The sequence below is a fragment of the Mirounga leonina genome, unplaced genomic scaffold (assembly GCF_011800145.1).
Source record: "Mirounga leonina isolate KUSES-001 unplaced genomic scaffold, KU_Mleo_1.0 Mir_175, whole genome shotgun sequence".
Lineage (NCBI taxonomy): Eukaryota > Metazoa > Chordata > Mammalia > Carnivora > Phocidae > Mirounga > Mirounga leonina.
The window spans coordinates 29,047,954-29,067,780 of NW_023270453.1; the positions used below are offsets into that span (position 1 = coordinate 29,047,954).

Sequence of the window (19,827 nt, forward strand, 5' to 3'; positions counted from 1 at the left end):
ATACACACACACACATATATAATATATAACTTCAGTCTCCAATTCTTCCCTGAGCTCTAACCTCTTACACCCAACCACCTGGCTGGCACTGCCAAGGGGAGGCAAACCCAGTAATAATTCTTAATAATTCTACAATGTTGTTACTTAGTTAAATAGACTTTTGAGTAACTTAGTTAAGCTCAGGTTCTTCATCTCTCAAGAGAGATAATAATGGTACCCAGCTCATAAGAGTGCTGTGCGGAGGGGCACGTGGGTGGCTCAGTCAGTTGAGCATCCAACTGTAGATTTCAGCTCAGGTCATGATCTCCAGGTAGTAGGATCAAGCCCTGCGTTGGGCTCCACGCTCAGCGTGGAGTCTGCTTGAGTTTCTCTCTCCCTCTCCCCTCCCACTTGTGCTCTCTCTCTCTCTCTAAAACAAAGAAAGGGATCTTTAAAAAAAAAAGAGAGAGAGTGCTGTGAGGATTAAATGAGATTATGCACATGAAGCACCTCACAAACTGTTAGGTTTCTATCAGTGCAGAGATGAGATGGGTCTGTGATGCCGCTTTCCCAAAGGCACTTCCAAATGAACATGCCCCAACTTTCTTCCATGCCTTTGCTCCTTCTGTGCCCTCCTCCCGAAATGCCCTTCCTCTTCCCTGTCCTGTCTGCTCCAGACAGAACACCATCTCTCCGTATGCGACTACTGAACCTCTTAAAAGCCATGGACGACCTGTATCTGGGTCACCAGAAGTGCTAATAAAAACATGCGTTCCCGGACCCCACTGGCTTGGAGACTCTGTGCTCTGGAATAGGGGTTCAATGCCCACCTGTACCACAAACACAGTCCTGACACATTCAAGTAGCTGTAGCCACTCTCCAGTTTATTTTTACAGACACGCCACTGAGCACAATGCGAGCCTTGCAGTACATGCTTATGGGTCAAAAGGCAACCCTCGCTCCCAATTCTTCTCTCCGACTACTCAATGTAAGGGAAGCCGAAAGATGCCTGCCGGTTTCCCAACATTGCTGGGCTGGGAACAAAATCAGATAGATAGGGAACCGGGAGGCCGAGGGCTAACGACTGATGCTTCTAAAGGAAATTAGGACTTTTCATAAACTTATATACAAATAACTGAACATGAACATCAGTTAAAATAAACATAAACCATCCCACTGTGTCGTGAAATATGAGGCTCTTTGGAGTCCTGGGGATGTCGATTGTTTAATTTAAATCTGGCATTAAGTGCTATGCTTGTACTTTTGCCCACTTGCCAAAACTGCTTGGAGAACATCAGCTCCTGATGATGGAGCATTTGTAAATCTAAATCTGCCTCCACTCATTTCAGCTTCAGCTCCCTCTTCTAGAGCAGATGTTCTGAAAAGTGGGATCAGCACCCCTCAGAATCACCTGAGGATTCCCCGGCCCCGGCCCCTGCCCCCGGAGTCTCAGGTTCTGTTGGCTCAGTGGGGCTCTGGAACCCACAATTTTTTTTTAGCACCCCTACTGACTCAGACTCAGGCCACACTCCGAGAAACCCTGGTCTAGAAAGCTGTGGTCACGAACCACTCGTCTGTCCTTGGTTCAGGAGAGCCCCGCATGTCCCAACAGACCTATTCCTGAAAAATCCTATCTCTGTCGATGTTCACAAGTCAAATCTTGTTTTCTCATTGATTTGCCCTATCATTTCTGGGATGGTTTCTCTCTATTTATCTTCAGTTTCAATAAACAATGAAACTGTACTTAGTTTCAAGTTTCTCTCTACTTATGCTCTTAAAGCAATTATGGATCCCGGGGATAAGCTACATGGTTATATTGATTGGTCTACTTTTTATATGCTGTCTTAATAAAACATGTTGAGGGAATGAACTCCTTTAGAACAGTAGTTCTCAAAGTTCGGCATGGATCGAAATCCCTGAAGCAGGAGGATGCTTGTTGAAATGCAGACTCACAGGCTCTAGCACTGGAGAGAAGATCCTGTGTTGGACCCAGAACTTGCATCTAATGTGTAACCATGTGATTCAGGTGGGGTTGGCTCATGGGCGAGGCCTGGAGACCCCCCAGCTTTGAAGAGTTATTCTACATCCTTTCTGCTAACTGACAGTGTTTATATACATGGCTTGTCTGGATTCTGTATTTTTGGAAAGTTCTAAATGAAGTGTTTGACACAAATAAGAGAATATCAGAACCATTTCAGAGACCAAAGAATTCAGTGTTTTCGCTTTTTAGATGGGAAACTGAGACTCAGAGACATGACATGACTGACCCAAGGCCACGGCTTGCTAATGACAGAACCTGGATGGAGACCAAGCTGGGACTCTTAACCATAATCCAAGGCCTCACTTGTGTTCTAGGCCCTTTCAGGCTCCATAAAGGAGCCTCCGCATCCACTGACCCTGGTGTACATGCCCACGTCTTCACTGAGCAGCAGATGCCACAGACCCATGTGCACCCAGGCAGGACCGAGCAGCTGAGCTAGATGCTCTGGGTTTTCTAAGCCAGGGATTACTGGATTTTAGGGTCCTGGGGGCCCCATAAAGGGAATGTCCTCCAGTTTAACAATTCAGGGGTGCATAGGATAGGGCTCTTCTCTCTACCTTCCAGAGGGATGGAAACTTCTAGAGATGCTATGATGAAGGAGGGGAATGACTATATTTTTAAAGCTGGGTGGTGGGTACATGAGGAGTTCATTTTGTTATTATTACTCCTTCAACAATATATCCCCATGATATTCACTCTTGTGAAATTATTTCATGCTATGCATCATATTTTAAAATAACCTATTTCATGATGAAAAACGTAAAAAGCAAGCGAGGCGTGAGAGGGAAGGAAAAGATCAGAAGCAAGGTGACGTAGACACTTGAAGGACAGAAGTCTTGGAGGAGGAGGAACAGAAGACATGACCCACATGGAGTTGGTCAGATCTCGGGGTGGTTCTGTGGTGGCATTTTGCTTCCCATAATCACTCGGGGGTTGGAGTCATGGCTCACACTATCCCCCAAGAGGAAGTCCAAACGTGAAAACTGACACCAGAATAGAAGAAAACATGAGAAAGTAACTTTCTGCCTTTGGAGTGAAGAAGGACTTTTGAATTACGACTCAGAATCAAGAAGCCTTAAAAAAAGATTGATAAGTTTGACTGTAAAAAAAAAAATTGGCATGGAAAAATAATACCATCTGGATGCTCAAAAGATAAGAAAGCTGGGAACACCATTTGTAACCATACCACAAACAAAGGGCTTATTTCTCCAATATATAAATTAGTAAGAAAAAGACCAACAGACCAATATAAAAAAAAAATAATGAATGTTTTCAAAAAAGGAACTGCAGAAGGCTTTTAGTTATGCACTGGTTGATCTGGAGGGACAGAGGGCACTCAGGAAATGTGCCCCCTGTGGGGGGTACCAGGCAGAAGAGAAACAGTGTGGGAGCAAGGTTCTTCACTGTTTATCTTTTCACACAATACGTTTTGATTTTGAATTATGTAAATGTGCTCTCTATTCAAAATTTAATTTAATTAACTTAAATAATTAACCAAGCAGCTTGTTAAACCAGTAAGTGGTTTTTCCCAACCTCAATTCCACTGAAACTGAACCTCCTGTAATGAGCACAGCCAAGCCCTCACTCTTACGGGAGTGGGGAGTTCTTTCTTTCTTTCTTCCTTTTTTTTTTTTTAAAGATTTTATTTATTTATTTGAGAGAGAGAGAGAGAGAGATTACAGACCTGTACCTCTGAAACAAATAATACATTATATGTTTAAAAAAAAAAAAAGAAGATAGTAGGAAGGGAAAAATGAAGAGCGGAAATTGGAGGAGGAGATGAACCATGAGAGACTACGGACTCTGAGAAACAAACTGAGGGTTCTAGAGGGGAGGGGGGTGGGGGGATGGGTTAGCCCAGTGATGGGTATTAAGGAGGGCATGTATTGAATGGAGCACTGGGTGTTATACGCAAACAATGAATCATGGAACACTACATCAAAAACTAATGATGTAATGTATGATGACTAACATAACAAAATAAAATTTAAAAAAAGTATAACAGGAAAAAGAAAAGAGAGAGAGAGAGAACACAAGCAGGGAGAGGATCAGAGGGAGAAGGAGAAGCAGGCTCTCCGCTGAGCAGAGCACCCGATGCCGGACTCAATCCTGGGACTCTGGGATCATGACCTGAGCTGAAGGCAGATGCTTAACCGACTGAGCCACCTAGGTGCCCGCAGAGTTATTTCTTTAAAAAAGACTCCTACCTCTCCAGCTCTAGTTTCTGAGCTTAATGTAACAGCACAAAACATCCCCCACACGGAAGACTGAGTATAGGGCAAGCCCGCCATCTGCCCAAGTTTGCTGGGATGGATGTCATAATTCTTATATGGCTTCCAGAAAACAATTTGTACAATTTATGGCCAGGAACTGTTTCCATTTCCCAACTCCTTTTTGTTTGAATTGTTTTTTAAAAAATGGGAAAAGAAAGAAAACAACACATTTTGTGCACTGGGTGACAGATGGATGGAGAGGGGGTGAGCTAGGCTTCACCCGCTGTTTCTAACCATTGTCATCCATGTTTGTGTTCACGGTCTGTCCCAAGTGATAGTATATGTTGATAAAAAGACCATGGAAGAAAGAAACAAACAAAGCCCCTATCTGGGGCTCAGCTGGAAAGTCATCAGAATTTTCTGATCTCTACTAAAATGCAACATACATGCATCCTATAGCTTGGCGACTCCTGTTTTAGGTACATACCGAGACCAACGTGCTCCCTCGTGCAAGGACAGACCTGGCTGAGAATACCCCTAGGAGCCCTCCCCGCCATAGCCCCGAATGGGACACTACCCCAGTGTTCACCAAGACGAGAAGAGATGGATGACTTTGGGGCATGTCCCCATCCTGAAATTCCCCACAGCAATGAGAATGAAGGCCCAGAGCTGAAAGAAGACAGAAAAGAAAATGTCCAGTGCGATTTCATTTACATGTGAGAACAACAGACCAAAAGAATCCACAGCTTTAGAAGCGAGACCAGCCACTGGAAAAGGGTGTGGTGGGCCTTCTGGGGACTGGCTACGTCTTGTGAATGGACCTGGATGGTCAGTTTGTACAAAGTCCTCAGGCACTATACCTCATATGTGTATCCTTTCTGCCCTCGTGTTACGCTCGAATAAAACGTTTTTAAAAATCACCCCGAGCCAGAATGAGAAGAGTGTGGATAAGTTTGGGATAAGTCATGGGCTTGGCTTTTCGAGCCCCTGCTGAGGTGATGAAGAGATTCCACAGAAACTGAAGAGACAAAATGCTACCAACCAAAGCTCCTGGAAAGCACACAGGGATGGGGCTTGAGGGTTTAGAGGGGGCCCGTCTGCCCCACCAGACACGAGGGAGCAGCCCCAGTGGGCCTGCAGAACAGGTGAGAGGAAGAGGCTGCAGATGAAGTTCCAGGGTAACTTACAACAGTCATGTCTCACCGCTCAAGAATCCCTGATGACCCACATGGCCCACGGAAATTTGTCTTCTGGATAAGCAATACTGCCTTCGTGAAAGAACTTCATTTAGAAACAGAATCGTTTTGAACGGGACCCTCCCAAAAATGCATTTTGCACATCCCTGAATTGTGAAGGCCCTGTTATGAGTCCCATCTTACAGATGAGGCTGAGAACAATGAGGCATCTGCTCCAAGTCAGAAACAATAGCAGTGGGGGGTGGGGAGAAGAGGTACACTCCAGCTTCATGTCCTAAACTCCTCACCTCTGTGCCATCTTTTCTAGACAGTTCCTTATCACGGGAGTGCTATGCTGTGCAATGTCAACAGGTAGACAGGAACCTTAGCTGTGGGTGCCTGGGTGGCTCAGTTGGTTAAGCAACGGCCTTCGGCTCAGGTCGTGATCCTGGAGTCCCGGGATCAAGTCCCGCATCAGGCTCCCTGCTTGGCGGGGAGCCTGCTTCTCCCTCTGACCCTCCCCCCTCTCATGTGCTCTCTGTCTTTCTCATTCTCTCTGTCTCAAATAAATAAATAAAATCTTAAAAAAAGGAACCTTAGCTGTAGCTTCAGAGACACTGAGTTCACCTTGCTTTTCTCTCCCCGTTTCCTTTCTCCTTTGTCAATGTGATACTGTCAGCTTTCACACAAAGCTGCACCCCAAAAACTCCTACCTAAAATCAGAGAATAATCTATAGCACTTATTTTCAGCACTTTAAATAAGCTAACAAACTCTTTAGATCTTTCTCTTTGGCTGAGAGATCCCACGGAGTTGGACCACGTTCTTTATTAGTTTAAGAAACTCCTCTGGTTCTCTGCATTTCAAAGCGTCCTGGATTTGCTTTTCCTTAATGCAACTCAGAAGGAAGCCTGTGATGCTCATCAGATTCACAAAAGCAGCTGTCAACTGGGGTTCATCTTAACCGCAGCTGCTTTCCAGAAAATACAGAGCTGAGGGTAGATAAGCACCAAGGCACAAAGACAGTCATTTTCTGTGAGGTTTATGGGCTGGCAGGCCTGCGGAGGGAAAAAAAAAAAAAAAAAAAGAAAGCAACCCATCATCCTTACCCTGTTTTCAAGCTGACCAAGGCATCCTCCACTCCCTTCTGATTGAATTTGGTCATGTACTGATGCATGTAGGGGTAGTTATTACGAATGTTTCTCTCAGTACTGCCGTTAGGCACCGTGCCAAATCGGAAAGGTGGGGAATAGTCGTGAGGTCTCTGAAACTGGAGAGAGAAAGAGAGAGAGACGGACAGACAGACAGGGCAGAGACAGAGAGAGAAGGAGGAGAAGTCAGCCACCATTCTGTCTTGTGTCAGGGGTTCAACATTCGCATGCCTTAGCACAGGACAGCTGAAAAACCATACATTTCTGGGCTTCCTTTTTTATTTAACCACACCTGCCACTAGCCTGTGAGCTCTAGGTGGTTAGAAACAGCGTCTATCTCGTTCCCACTGTCCCCCAGTGCCTAGCAACGGGGCTGGCTGGGTGTGCGAGAGATACTTGTTGGATTGACTTTTTCAGTGCTGTTATAGAGATTAGCCTCACGGTGGGCACGCAGGCCATGCTTGGGAGACGCTAACTGAGCTGGAATTAAGGTACTGCTTTACTCAGCTCATTTATCTATCTTCTGGTGAAATTTTCTGCTTTCCCCACCAATCGCTCCCTCCTCTGAATCCCATTGACAACTGCCGTCACCTCCCCCAGGAAATGATGAAGAGAAACCGAACATGTCACCCTGAAATATGCCTCTTTGGCATAAGGATCCTCGTAGGCTAGTTATTTTTAAGAAACAGCAGACGCAGGAGAAGCTCTGAAGAGAAGTTAACCCTTTCCTAAGAGGCATTTAAGGGAAAGCTCTACATAGAGGGCTGTCTTCCTCTCAGCACCTGGAAAAGGAAGATGACTCAAACTCTAGAAACTCTTATCAGTGTTGAAGGCACCAACTTAAATCTGCATGATAACCTCGCCCTTGTTTACTATGCTTTTCCTGACAACCTCCCATCACTGGCCTCCCCACCCCAGCTCCCAACATCTCTTTTGTGGTTAGCTGGAGGGGGTGTTTAAGCTGGTGGCTTGGGCCATTTCGGGGAGGTACTCGGTTTTCCTGGGCATACCCCGTGTCTACAGAAGGTATCCACGCTCTTAAGCTTCTGTTTATTTTTTCTCCTGTCAATCTTTTATTACAGAGGTGTCTCAGCCAAGAACCTAAAAGGGTAGAGGAAAAATTACTTTTCTTTCCCTACAATGACTGTATGTTTCCATTCACTCATTCTCCACTCACCCATTCATTCATGCATGCATGCATCCAATACTTATTGGGGGCCTAATGTATTCCAGGCATAATGGCAGGCTCCATGAACATATCTTGAGCTGAAGTTCTTCCTAACCATTAGCTTCGTGGGTATGCCCATGTCTTGTACGGCTCTCAGGCCTCCAAAAGGGTTCAATGTCCATATTCTGCTTCTCTTCCCTGATTGACCGATATTGTCTGTTCCCAACTTTAGCGTCTGGGGCAACCCAACCAGATTCGGAGTCAAGAGTACTAGGTCTGAGTTCCAGACACACAAATAAAATCTAGAGTCCGCACAGGGCAATAGGTACAAGTGTGAGCTCAGGTTCAGAGGTTAAAAAGTCAGGTTCTATCATTTACGAACTGTGGGACCTTAGATAAGGCACTTCACACTGCCTCTATTTGTTTCCTGTCTCTAGAGTGGAAAACATACCAGTACTTCCCTTGTAGGGTCAATGGGAAGTTCTAAAATTGTTAAAGTTTGTCAAGTAATTAAAATAGTGCCTGGAACAGAGTTAGGACTCAGAACTAATTACTATTACTTTTTATTTTTACTATTAGCATGGGCAAAAAAGTACCCTGGGCTTCATTTTTCCACAAGATACGAAATTCTGGAACTATAATGACCAGCACTTTTTGAGGACTTGCTTGGGGCCAGCACTGTGCCAAGGACTTTACAAATGTTACAAATTTCATCCTCATGAGGAATCTGCCAGGTAGCTAATCTTAGAGGCTCCATTTTACAGATGAAGAAACCGAGGCTCAGTGAGGTTACATGGCCTGTTTAGGATCCCACTGCTTGTAAGTAGCAGCCCAGAATTCAACCCTACATATGCCTGTCCTCATGAGCCCTGTCATTCCTCACAGACCGTCAATAGTAACGCCTCCTCTTTTAGAGGGAGGACCTTGAGACCCACAGAAGGGAAGGACCACGGCGGGACCAGGGCCAGGATCCAGAGACGTCTCACACTTCCAGCCCAGCCTGTCTTCCATGCAGCTCAGAACTGCTGGAGAAGGCGTCCGAGTTTACCCGAGTCAGGTGGACTGAAAACATCATTCTTTCTTCCAGACTCACACTTCGTTTCACCGTTAATTAAAATTTCCAGTTGAAAACTGTGTCCCCTACATCAGGCATGCCGCTGTGTAATAAGTAGTTTGGGGGAAGTGGCCATACATGGTCCAAATGAGATCCTCCTGCTGGTGCCTTGCGTTGGGAGGCTGCGTGTGTGTGTGTGTGCGCGCACACGTGCGTGCACACGAACAGCAAAATGCTCTTTGCACTTACTGTGGCAGGCAGTGCCCCAACTCATCACCAAGACAGGAGGCGGCACCAGCCCCGACTCTGGGGACAGAGGTATCGGTGCTGTTCATAAATCCAGGCGTTAGTAAGCTGCTCTACTCTCCAGAGGCGTGTGACATGGCCCACTGGACCAAATGCCTTCTGCTTCACTCTCCATCTGCTACAGAGGAGCCACGGAGCTCTTTAGATTTCCTTTCATCCCTACCTCTCTGCCTAATCAGCCTCAGGGATGAATTTCCACACTTCTCTGGCCTCGACTGTACCCTCCCCCCCGCAAAATTCAGCCCAGCACTGAGATCCAAGAACCTTTCCCGTTAGAGTTAAGGTGATCACACTTTTTAAAGCAGGACTCTCAGTACATGGTCCATGGACCAGGACACTTCTTCACGTCCACACGCACACGCATTCCACTTGAGAGCACTCTTCCTCCATGTGATATACTCTGACATCCTCTGCTTTGTTCTATTTTGTTAATGGTCACGACCCTTAAATTATTTTCATGACTCACTAAAAAGCCAGGACCTACAGCGTGAAAAATAGTTAGGGGCAAGCACGGCTCATCTCTTAAATCCCAGGGCCTCCCACTGAGGACATATTCCATGTAGTTTACCAGAATGATTTCTAGTGCAACTTTCTCCCAGAGGGTTCTGTGCGGACACAGAAAGAAACAAATGTGGGCTCGAGCAAAGGAAGGGGTGTTGCAGAGGGGTCCACGGTCAGCAAGATCACAGAGCAATGCAATCATGATGACTGGGGGCAGGAGAACCTGGGGCTTCTCTCTCTCAAGGCAAGCCCTTCTGGATGGAGGAAGGAGAGATGCAAAATACGGGACATAAAATGTTTAGGGAAAACATGGCAACTGACCAGGACATTTCTTCATTCCTCTTACACACCCCAACGATACACTTATTAAAAATATCTGTCTTCTGTGGCTATAAATAAGGGACATTGGCACCTGGGAACCCCATACCTCAGGTACGGTCTTCTCCCACTGCTGATGGGCTGCAAGCTTCTGGGGGGTCAGCATCAAACAACCATGGCCCTTAGGAGGGAGGGGAGGCTCAGAGGGCTCTGTTCAGCCACTGACCACCCAGCAGTATGGGCGCAGGGCTCAGAGACAGCACAACTTCACAGGGACATGTTCCTGGGCTCCTCTACCAAGGAAAGTTCCCGAATTCCCCCCATTATCACAAAAGCCGACCAGTGCAGTGGCACTTGAGACCCTGGAAGTGAGGAATGGGCTCATCAGGCAGTGATGCTGATCATGAAGGAGCAGGAGGGTGAGGAAGAGGAGGGGAAGGGGCAGTGGAGGCGGGGAGGGAGGAGGGTGGAAGGAGGGAGCAGCTCTTATAATAGGATTATCTACCATGTGCCAGGCACCGTGTGAGGATTATTTCTAAGCCTCATATCAACCTTGCCAGAAAGGTATTAATACCCGCCCCCACTCTTATTAGGAAATTAAGCTTTGGGGATACTGACATATCGAAGGCCGCATGACCATTTTATGGCAAGGTCAAGACCTGAACGCAGGTTCATCTGACCCCGAAGACGACATTGTTCTTCCCACTACATTAACCTACGGAGCTCCGTTACCCTCGTGATTGCCAACATGTTGGAAAGGTTTCCCACCAACGTTTCAACTTTCCTTTAGTCATTCCTAGGGGAACATCTACCCGTGAATCTGCCTATTTATAATTGAAGGCTGAGCTCATCTGAGCACACTGTGGGCTTCAAAGGTGCTTTTCCCAGCAAGCACTAAGACTGCAAAATGCTTTAAAAGCATCGTGACCCTGAGTTGTTACATAGGTAATTGTGATTTAAAAAAAAAAAAAAGAAGAGGGGGGGGAAAAAAGCCCACCATGTACAGTATTAAAATAAATTGATTCAATATAGATTTTTATTTTTGCAGACTTTCTTGGTGTATCTGCTATTAATCTTCTGGGAGCATTTAGCTTATTTACTCCAAGAATTTTGCTGTTTACCTAATTGTATCAAACATTTAATTAAAAGAGCTATCTGCTTGCCACTAATGCTCTGAGCTTGGAAGCCGAGCTGTGTCCCATGAGGATGTTGTATCTGTTACTAGGTGTCTCTGAGTCAGAGAAGGTCAAATTATTAGTGGTTCTAATTAGTTTTCTCACAAGCGGTCATGTTATTTAGATCCAAAACTATGTGGCAAGTGATTGCTTTCTCCCCTTGCCTTTGAAAATAGCAACAAAAAGCAAAATGAGCTGCCCACTACTTTCTTGAAAAACCCTTCGCCGAGGACGGGGCCCCCAGTGCTTCTGTGGGACCTCCAGCTGTTTCTGTATTTTGGCTCCCACGGTGTGATGGAGTTGGGTACTGGCGCTTTGTGGCTGGAGGGGTCTCTGGAGGCTACAAGGCACGTTCACGATGGCTGTCTCCTCTCATGCTTGGTCCAACCTCTTCTCCCAAATGTATGGGGATAAATGGGGAGGCGGGGCCAGATTCTGTGACTATAAAAGCACCACAAAGTCTCAGCTGCTGAGCAGAGTCTCACCTTCCACCTGATCCCATGGGGAGCTCCGGAGAGTAAAGCGTACCCTGGGTTGGCCCCGCCTGGACGCAATGGGGCGGCTGGGGTTTTGGGCTCTCACACTGGTTTGTTCTTGGTTACAGGTAACTAAAGGGACTGGGGGCACTCAAATCTCCAGGCCTTTACTGTTCCAGTACCCCAAGGTAATGACCCTGTGAAGATCCCTGGTAGGAGCCTCTGACAGCAAACGTGGGATGGGCACATAGCCGGAAAGGGGATGCCAGGGAGAGCCAGACGGGGCGCCCACGGTGTCCTCCACACCACACATTTCTCACTCAACACACAAGTATGTCCTGAGCACCTCCGAAGTGCCAGCTAACTCTATCCTAAGCATCACCTTTAATCTCATCAGTCTTACCTCCTTTATAACACCAGCTCCTGCCTGGAATGTTCTTCCCCATTTACGTTTACTCACGTGTTGCCTGTTTCTTTCTACTAGAATTTAAGTTTCACGGGAGTATAAACTCAGGCTGCGAAGTTCATCATGGTGGCTGGAAGGCCTCTCCCAGGAGGTGGTATTTTCCCTAAGGCCTGAAAGTCAAGGAGGAGCCAGCCATGGATAATGGGGAAGAACATTTGAGGCAGAGCATGTAACCAGTGCAAGAGCACTGTGGTGGAAAGACGCTTGGGATACTGAAGGAACGTGGAGGGGGGTGCCTCGTGAGCAAGAGGGAGGGAACACATGGGGGTGGGCCAGATGATCCAGGGCTCTGTCGCCATGGGAAGCAGACTGGCATTTACTTAAGTCACAGTGGGAAGCCATCAGAGAGAGGCCAACCCAGCCCCCGCCCATCATCAGCTCCCTGATGACAGGCCTTCTCTGTACCTCTTTCAAGCACAGCATATGGCACAGATAAGCAGTTAGGGCCTTTCACGGTTGATTTTCTATTCAGCACAGTTTGTTGATAAATGCCAAAAGAATATACGTAGACTTATGTCAGCAAGACCTGCTGGTGCGATTTTATAAAGAGAGACGATTATCCGCATACACGAGACAGACAATCTTGGCTGCGCAGCAATCCCCACACTGCTGAGCTTAGCAAGTCAGGGTTTGTTTGCTGAAGCTAAGATTTCAATGGAAGGATGCACCCAGTTTACCTCTTTTCTTCCTCCGTGTGCCTTTCTGAATAGCCACTCACAGCCCGCCCCCCCACCCCTCGTGACATTCCAACAGAGAATGGAGACAGCAGGTGCGACTCCTGCCACCTTTCTGATATGGGAGGCGCAGCCCCACGAGGGAGGGCTGGGGATGTGCCTGAGTAAAAGGAGCCAATGTGAATGAAAAGTCTCTCTGTTTCTTTGGTGTCCCTTGAGGAAACTTCAGGTGAGTCGGGAATGCAGATGGTGGGGCTGCCTGACTACCCGGGAAAAAGGAGCTGTCTTGTCTCTGGGTAGGCCTTAGAGATGACTTTTTTCATGTCATGGATGAGAAATCCAAGGCATGGCGTCTGTGAGAGGCTCGGCCAAGGCCAGAGAACGGGGAGGTGGCTACAGCTGAGAGCACCCCACTTCCTCCCAAGTTTCCCTTATCGAGGCTCATAGATCTTCTTCACCATCACATGCTCCCTTGAAGGGAGAGCTTGAGCCTGGACCCTCCCATGAGTCACAGAGCCTTGGGAAGCGTCCCTGTCGTGATCCTACAAATATGAAAAGTGACCATTTGGGGAAGCAATGCTTCCAAATGAGATCTGGAATCTTTTAGACCCTGAGGGCTGAGCTTAAGGTTCTGTTTCTAAAATTCTTAGAAATATGCCAATTTAAGTTCAGAGAGAAAAAACAAAACAAAACCCCTCTGGCTTTGTGCTCTAGAGTCAGTCAATGGGTTTGGATAATAGGAGCCTGAATTGCGCCCTTCTGAGGAGAGATCATTTAAGATCCACCTCTCAGGCGGTGAGGAAAGCAGGATGACCTTACCTTTTTGTCACTGAGGCCGGTCACTTGGTCCACAAATTCCTCCTGGATCATGAAAGCAGCCAGGTTGGCTGTGTAGCTGGCCAGGAATATGACAGCGAAGAAGGCCCACACAGACACCATGATCTTGCTGGTGGTCCCTTTGGGGTTCTGCACGGGCACAGAGTTGTTGAACACCAGGCCCCAGAGTAGCCATATAGCTTTTCCAATCGTAAAAGAAGGCCCATGGGGTGCTGCAAATAACAGAAAGGACACTGTCAGCATTTTCTCCAAAGGGCTACGTGGCGGCCGCCTGCAGCCCCACCACTGGCCAGAAGATGGAATGGTCTCTCATGCTTGCGCCCCATCATTGCCCAGAACCCCAGCCACCACAGCTCCCTTTAGCTTTAAACACGAGCATTCTTCCTGCATTTCTATCTCGCTGGATTCTTGCCATGTTTCTTAAAAGAAGGGGAAATAAAAAATAAGCAAGAAAGGAGAAGCAAATGGCCATGCAAAATGTGGGTTTAGATTAGAAGTCACGTTAGGGCCGGTTGTAAATTTGGATTCGATTTCCATTTGAGGGAACCAATCTCCTTTAATAAACATAGTGAGCCTTACAAAACTGTGTGTGGGGGCGTCTTCGGTTCTCATCGGCTAATGTGTGGTATTCTAATCCACTCTCCCTAGCACTTGCTCCTGTTCAAACTCAGATGTAAAGTGTGCACAGTAGAGGAACAAAACCAAATGAAAGCCCTCTGCAAATGGAGACATCAAGGAGCAGAACAATAGAGCTTAATTCTTCCAGCACTTCACAGATGCAAGACATTTGGCTGCAGGTCATGGACCATGAGCTCTGATATCCCAGCACTTTTTCTCCCTCGGTGTAGCCTTGCAACAGCTACGGGTCCCTCTTAAGATTCTGAAATGTGCCTCGTAGCCATCTTAACTAAAGAGGCAGGGCACCATGGCACAACGTACTGGGGTGAGGAGTATGCATGCTGTGAAATGCACGCGTTAGGGCTTTCACGTCTGTTTTGCACAAGGGGAAAAAAAAATCAATGTATGCCCTCATATCATGGGCAAGAGGTCTTCCTTTAACAGAAGGTTAATTTTTATGTCATTTAAGTAAATGAAGATGGGAAAAAATGATCTACTCAGACTTCAGTTGGCAATGCCAGCAGAGTGGGCAATAAAAAAAGTGGCAGAAGTGAATCACTGATGGAAGGTATGAAGTTCTGGGCAGGGAGCCTGGGAGAGACAAGCTTTCTACACGTTGGAGGCCAAACTGTGACTACAGCAATATTTATAATATCCCTCATGCAGCACATTAAAGGGAAGGCAATTAATTCTGGTATGCTCAATCTCAAACTCTTCTGTCTCTCTTTGCCTAGTTTTATAATCTTCTGGGCTTATTCCCAAGATGCCAAGAACTCTTAGGAAAAAAAAGAGTCCATCCAGTTAACTTCATGAACTGCTTGATTTTATTAGAGATGCATGTTGACCAGGAGTGACAGCTGTTTGGGAATCAGAAATAGGCCCTTGCTGGGGTTCTGTCCAAGACTTTTGGGAATTCCTGATTCATGACTACAATTATTGAGCCGTGCATAAAATCTTCCCCATAAAGTGCAGTGAAATGTAACAGAAAGCCATACTGCACCAAGAGACAAGTCGCTGTTCTTTCTAGAGAGCTTCCACAGGCAGATGAACAGGAAACGAGAAGCCTCAAGGTGATGGAAGGGCTGGGAGTTGGCGTGCTGGATTCCTCACTAAATTTACTATAGTCTTCGAGGTGTGTGCTTCAGCCAAAGGAGGAATTACGGCACGTAATTGGCCTTTGGATCATTTTTGATCTTCCAAGCTATAGCCCTGATTTATCTGCTTCTCTCCAGCCAAGTCCAAACCACCGTAATCCTGGTTCTCAGAAAACGAACACCTTCCTCACTGGGCCCCCTCTGTCCACTGCTGCCTGCCCCTCCCCTTGTCCTGACAGAGTAGCCCCGGTGACCTTCCCACACCATACATGTTTCGTCCTGCCTCTGCCCTTTATCTTGTATCACTGCCCACCTCCCTCACTCCCATCTTTTCTGTTTCATCAAGATCGATTCCCCAATAAGGCCTTTGCATTTGCTGTTCCCTCTGCATGAAATGCTTTTCCCTCTGTTTTTTCACACGACTTCTCATCCTTCAGGTCTCAGCACAAATGTCATGTCTTCCGAAAGTTCTTCCCTGCTTGGCCATCTTATCTAAAGTGAGGACCACTGCCCCCCATCACTTCACTTTGGTTTCTTCTATTCCCCTTTTTCTTGAGATTTATTACCATCTGTGATTATTGATGTATGTGTTCATGTGTGGTCTTTGCAACCAAATTCTCAGCTCCCTGGGGGTCAGGAAATCTCTATCTGATTTATCATGTGACTCCCCTGTACTAGCACAGTGCCTGGCACATAGTACCCACTTGGTAAATACTCATCAGACAAACGCATGAATTCACAAATAGCCCAAACTCCGATCCCACAAACATGAATACCGACTCCGCTGAGGTGTGGTCACTCACAGGAAGCCTTCTCAGGCCCCACTCTGTTGGAAGCTCCATATCGGTTAGTGACATTGCCCTCTCAGTGGAGGCTGACAGTTCTCCCATTTAAACACAACATGATTATTCACAGCGTTTTCACCGTGTTTGGTTGATGGGAGATGGTGTATATATAATAATCACCACTCTTCAGTGGTGAGGAAGTGGGAGGATTTCACTAAAACTAAGTTCCTAACAGATTGCCATGACCTACTGGCTATTTCCAATACTGAATCTTCCAAGTGAAAAGAGTATGTGGCAAATTCAAGTGCCTTGATTTTGAATGGCTGTATGCTGAAGACCTGCTGTCTTCCACCAACTTATGTCATGTTTTAGGGAAGAGATCTGGTCCTAGCAGCGGCCTTTTGAAACCATCCACTGTTATGCATGCAGGAAAATGCACTCAAAAGTGATGTCATGTGTTTCTGTCTATAACATGAATGTTGGTTTGCATAGGAGCCTCTTCATAAGTTAGAGCCAATGATTGTTGCCCAACGCAATTTTCTATCTACTGATTACAGCTTTATCAAGTATAATGCACTAAGGTCAGGCACCGTCAAGAGGAAAATGTAATTCTTTGGGGGAAAATACCACTTTATAATTATTTTTATTGTCAAATGAATGCCAGTGTGATTCAGTAACCTGGAGGATGTTCTTAAACTAGATTCTATAAAAGTCATTTTTCTTTGCGTAGACAGAAGGCGAGATTCACTGTGATCTTAACATTTCTTTTGACACAGATTTTAAAAGTTAATTGCCAGGAAAACTTCTTCAAATCTGCTCTCTGGACAAATTATCGGTAGTTTCCACCTGGGATCGAAACCGGCCTTGGGCTCCTTGCTTGGCAGGAAGCCTGTTCTTCCTCTCCCACTCCCCCTGCTTGTGTTCCCTCTCTCAATGTGTCTCTCTCTGTCAAATAAATAAATAAAATATTTTTTAAAAAAATTTAAAAAAGATAAAATGATGAAAATGTTTCACTTGGCTTTATCCCTTTTTCAGCTCAGGCAAATAACTCACAACTGTGTGGAATGATGGTACTGGTGACCCAGCTCCATTCGTATCAGACTAGCGAGACAGTATAGGGTGATGCGTTCTAAATGGGAAACCTGTGTAGAAAGCAAATGAAACAGCATCAACTTTGGGTCATAGTGATGAGAGGGGTCTCACCTTTCCCTTTGGCTAAGTTTCTGTTGTATCCAACAGGACTGAAGTACTCGAAGACAAAAACAGCGATGGCAGACACAATGAGCAGCATCACAAACATCATCACCCAGACGGAGGCGCTGAACGGTTCTGTGGGTGAACAAGCCAGAGGAGTGGGACACGGTCAGTTGGCACATCCTCACAACCAGGACCAACAGGAAGCCCAGAAGTCCACTTGCAGGCTCACCTGAGAAACCCTCCCTGACATGAATCTGATAATTCAAAAGAAGCTAGTCATTGTGGATTCATACGTCTACACCATCCTTCGTTCTAAAAATACTTGAGGTATTTTATAAGGCTGCATATAATAGGATAAAAATAGAGAAGAGCATATGACATTTTCCAAATCGGGTCAAGGATAGTAAAAACAAATGGGAGAAAGAATGCAAATAAAGAGGCCATCTGGTCCTATATGATTATTGCATCATCCAGGGGACCAAGGCTGGAGGAAGCAAGGGACTAGACCCAAATAGTCAATCATAAGGCTTCTGCAGATCAGCATGGGTTTTATTCTTAATTTCATTTTCATCCTTACATGCTGGAGGGATGATGGGCAGGGAATTCCAGAAGGAAAGGTAACATTACAACCTGTTAGAAAAGGATCATAAAATCATGGGGTTGACAGCAATATTGGAAGGTCATCGTCTGCCCCCACTACTACCACGCTGCCCACCCTGCCCTCTGCTCTGGATAGATGAGATCTTTACAAGTTTAAAATCTTGTTGATGTTGGTAATGGGCTTAAATGCATTTGAAAAGTCATTTGAGAATATTACATTCACATGGTAATTCAATGAAAAAGCATCGCTTAAAGAGTAGAGGCAATGAAGTAGTAGATGGATAGGTGGTTACTCCCTCCCCTACCTCCCCACCCCCTGCCCACCGAAGTAGTTTACATCAGCTTATTTTCATACGGACATCTCAGCAGGGCAGGCCAAGTCACAAGGTTCTAAATCTTAGAACACTCCAGAAAGTTAAGAGCATTTATATTCAGTCTGATTGAGGGAGCTGAATGGAGCCACTGTATCCATATATGACACATATTTGCTAGAAAATCAACAGAGGCTAAAATTTTGAAAAATGAATCTATCTCCACCTGAATGCATCACTGGGAAGAAACTGCCCTTGGATACCAATAAACTTATAATCCTTTGCCTCATAAGCAAACATTTTCTGAGGGTAAAATATAAGAAGCCCAATAACACCTCTTGAATAGTAGACATTTTATTATTTTTAAATTGTTTTTCTGATGGAGCTAGTAATAATCATAAAGAACTAGGCTGGTTGCAAGCCACCTTATCATTAAAGTCTGTGACTACCTAACACAGCTAAAGGTCATCATAAATTCCAATTTAATGAGCTTACTACATAACCAGAAACTGATATGTCCGAAGCTTTAACTACACTGGATAATTTAGAAACCAGAAGGAATGCTTTGCAATGCAGCTTCGACAGTGCAGATATGTTAAAGAGGAACAGGTAACAACATAGCCTACTCACTCTGAATAACACAAGATGAGTTCAAAGAAATCAATGAGATTGCAACCATAACATATCTTTGTTGAAATTACCTTGGGTGGTAACAATACTATGTCCCTAAAATCATTGCAATTTGGTAATAAGGTGTTTCCAAAAAGGAGAATGAAATGAATAATTAGGGGATTAAAAATAATGAATATTCAAGATAGGAATAAATAGTAAAATAATTCTCTAAGTTGGGTATAGTTAATGGCATGGTGTATCTTACCAGAGGAGGATCACCATGAGGAGTCAATGAGCATAGACATTGAAAGTGCTTGGTGGTGTGTGTTGCACACTATACATGTAGTGAATTAAATGGAATAGTTGTTTGATTCCATGGTTAAAGCCAGAACCAGGGGTGGTGGTGGTGCGCTGTTCAGGGTCCTGAAAAAGGCACCCTGGTTTAAAACATGCGCGTTTATTAATCTGGTAACTTCTTTTCTCTGCAGGTTGGGATAACATGATAAAAAATATGAAGGGGCATCCTTTCTGAATTCTTCATTCTCACGTCAGAGTCTATAAATGTGCAGTGGGCTTCATTTGGCAGCTGATGCATCCTAGTGAGGACACAAACTGTTCCAGAAATTAGGTGACTTCAATCTAGGGACTTCAATCTAGGAGACTCTGGTCAGCATTTCTTTGGATCAAACAATCCAATCTGCTTGGAAAGTCTTTGAAAGTAACTGAATGGAAATATCCAAGAGATGCCACCTCTGTCCTTGAAGAGCTGCTGGTTACATTTTTACACAGAAGCTCAGAGGCATTACCTGCAAGTGTTTCCAACGGGAGTTAATGGAGTTTGTGGAGAGAGGATAGGAAATAATGAAGAGCAATGCAATCAGATTTTGAATGTTTGGGCTCTTCCAGATGACTGAGCCAGTGAATGGAAAAATGTAGTTTAGCATGGTTCATTATGACTTTCAAAACCTGCAGATAATGACCGTAAATAAGGGGGTGCACAATCCAATAGGGATGTAATTTAGTGACTAGAAAAAATATTAAGCCTACTGATGTCAAAACAGCTTTGAAAATAGTTTCC

At 45.4% G+C, this 19,827-nt stretch overlaps 1 protein-coding gene across 2 annotated transcripts in view; it reads right to left on the reverse strand.

The window, feature by feature from the left end:
• The window catches only part of GRIN2A (glutamate ionotropic receptor NMDA type subunit 2A), a 367,624-nt gene that overhangs the window by 52,982 nt on the left and 294,815 nt on the right, over nt 1–19,827 (reverse strand). For both annotated transcript variants that reach the window (XM_035022254.1, XM_035022255.1), the window contains 3 exons: nt 17,233–17,358; nt 13,515–13,744; nt 6,516–6,676 (listed from right to left, as the gene is read on the reverse strand). In XM_035022254.1, coding sequence (XP_034878145.1) covers nt 6,516–6,676; nt 13,515–13,744; nt 17,233–17,358 — 517 coding nt within the window. The remainder of the gene's footprint in view (nt 1–6,515; nt 6,677–13,514; nt 13,745–17,232; nt 17,359–19,827) is intronic.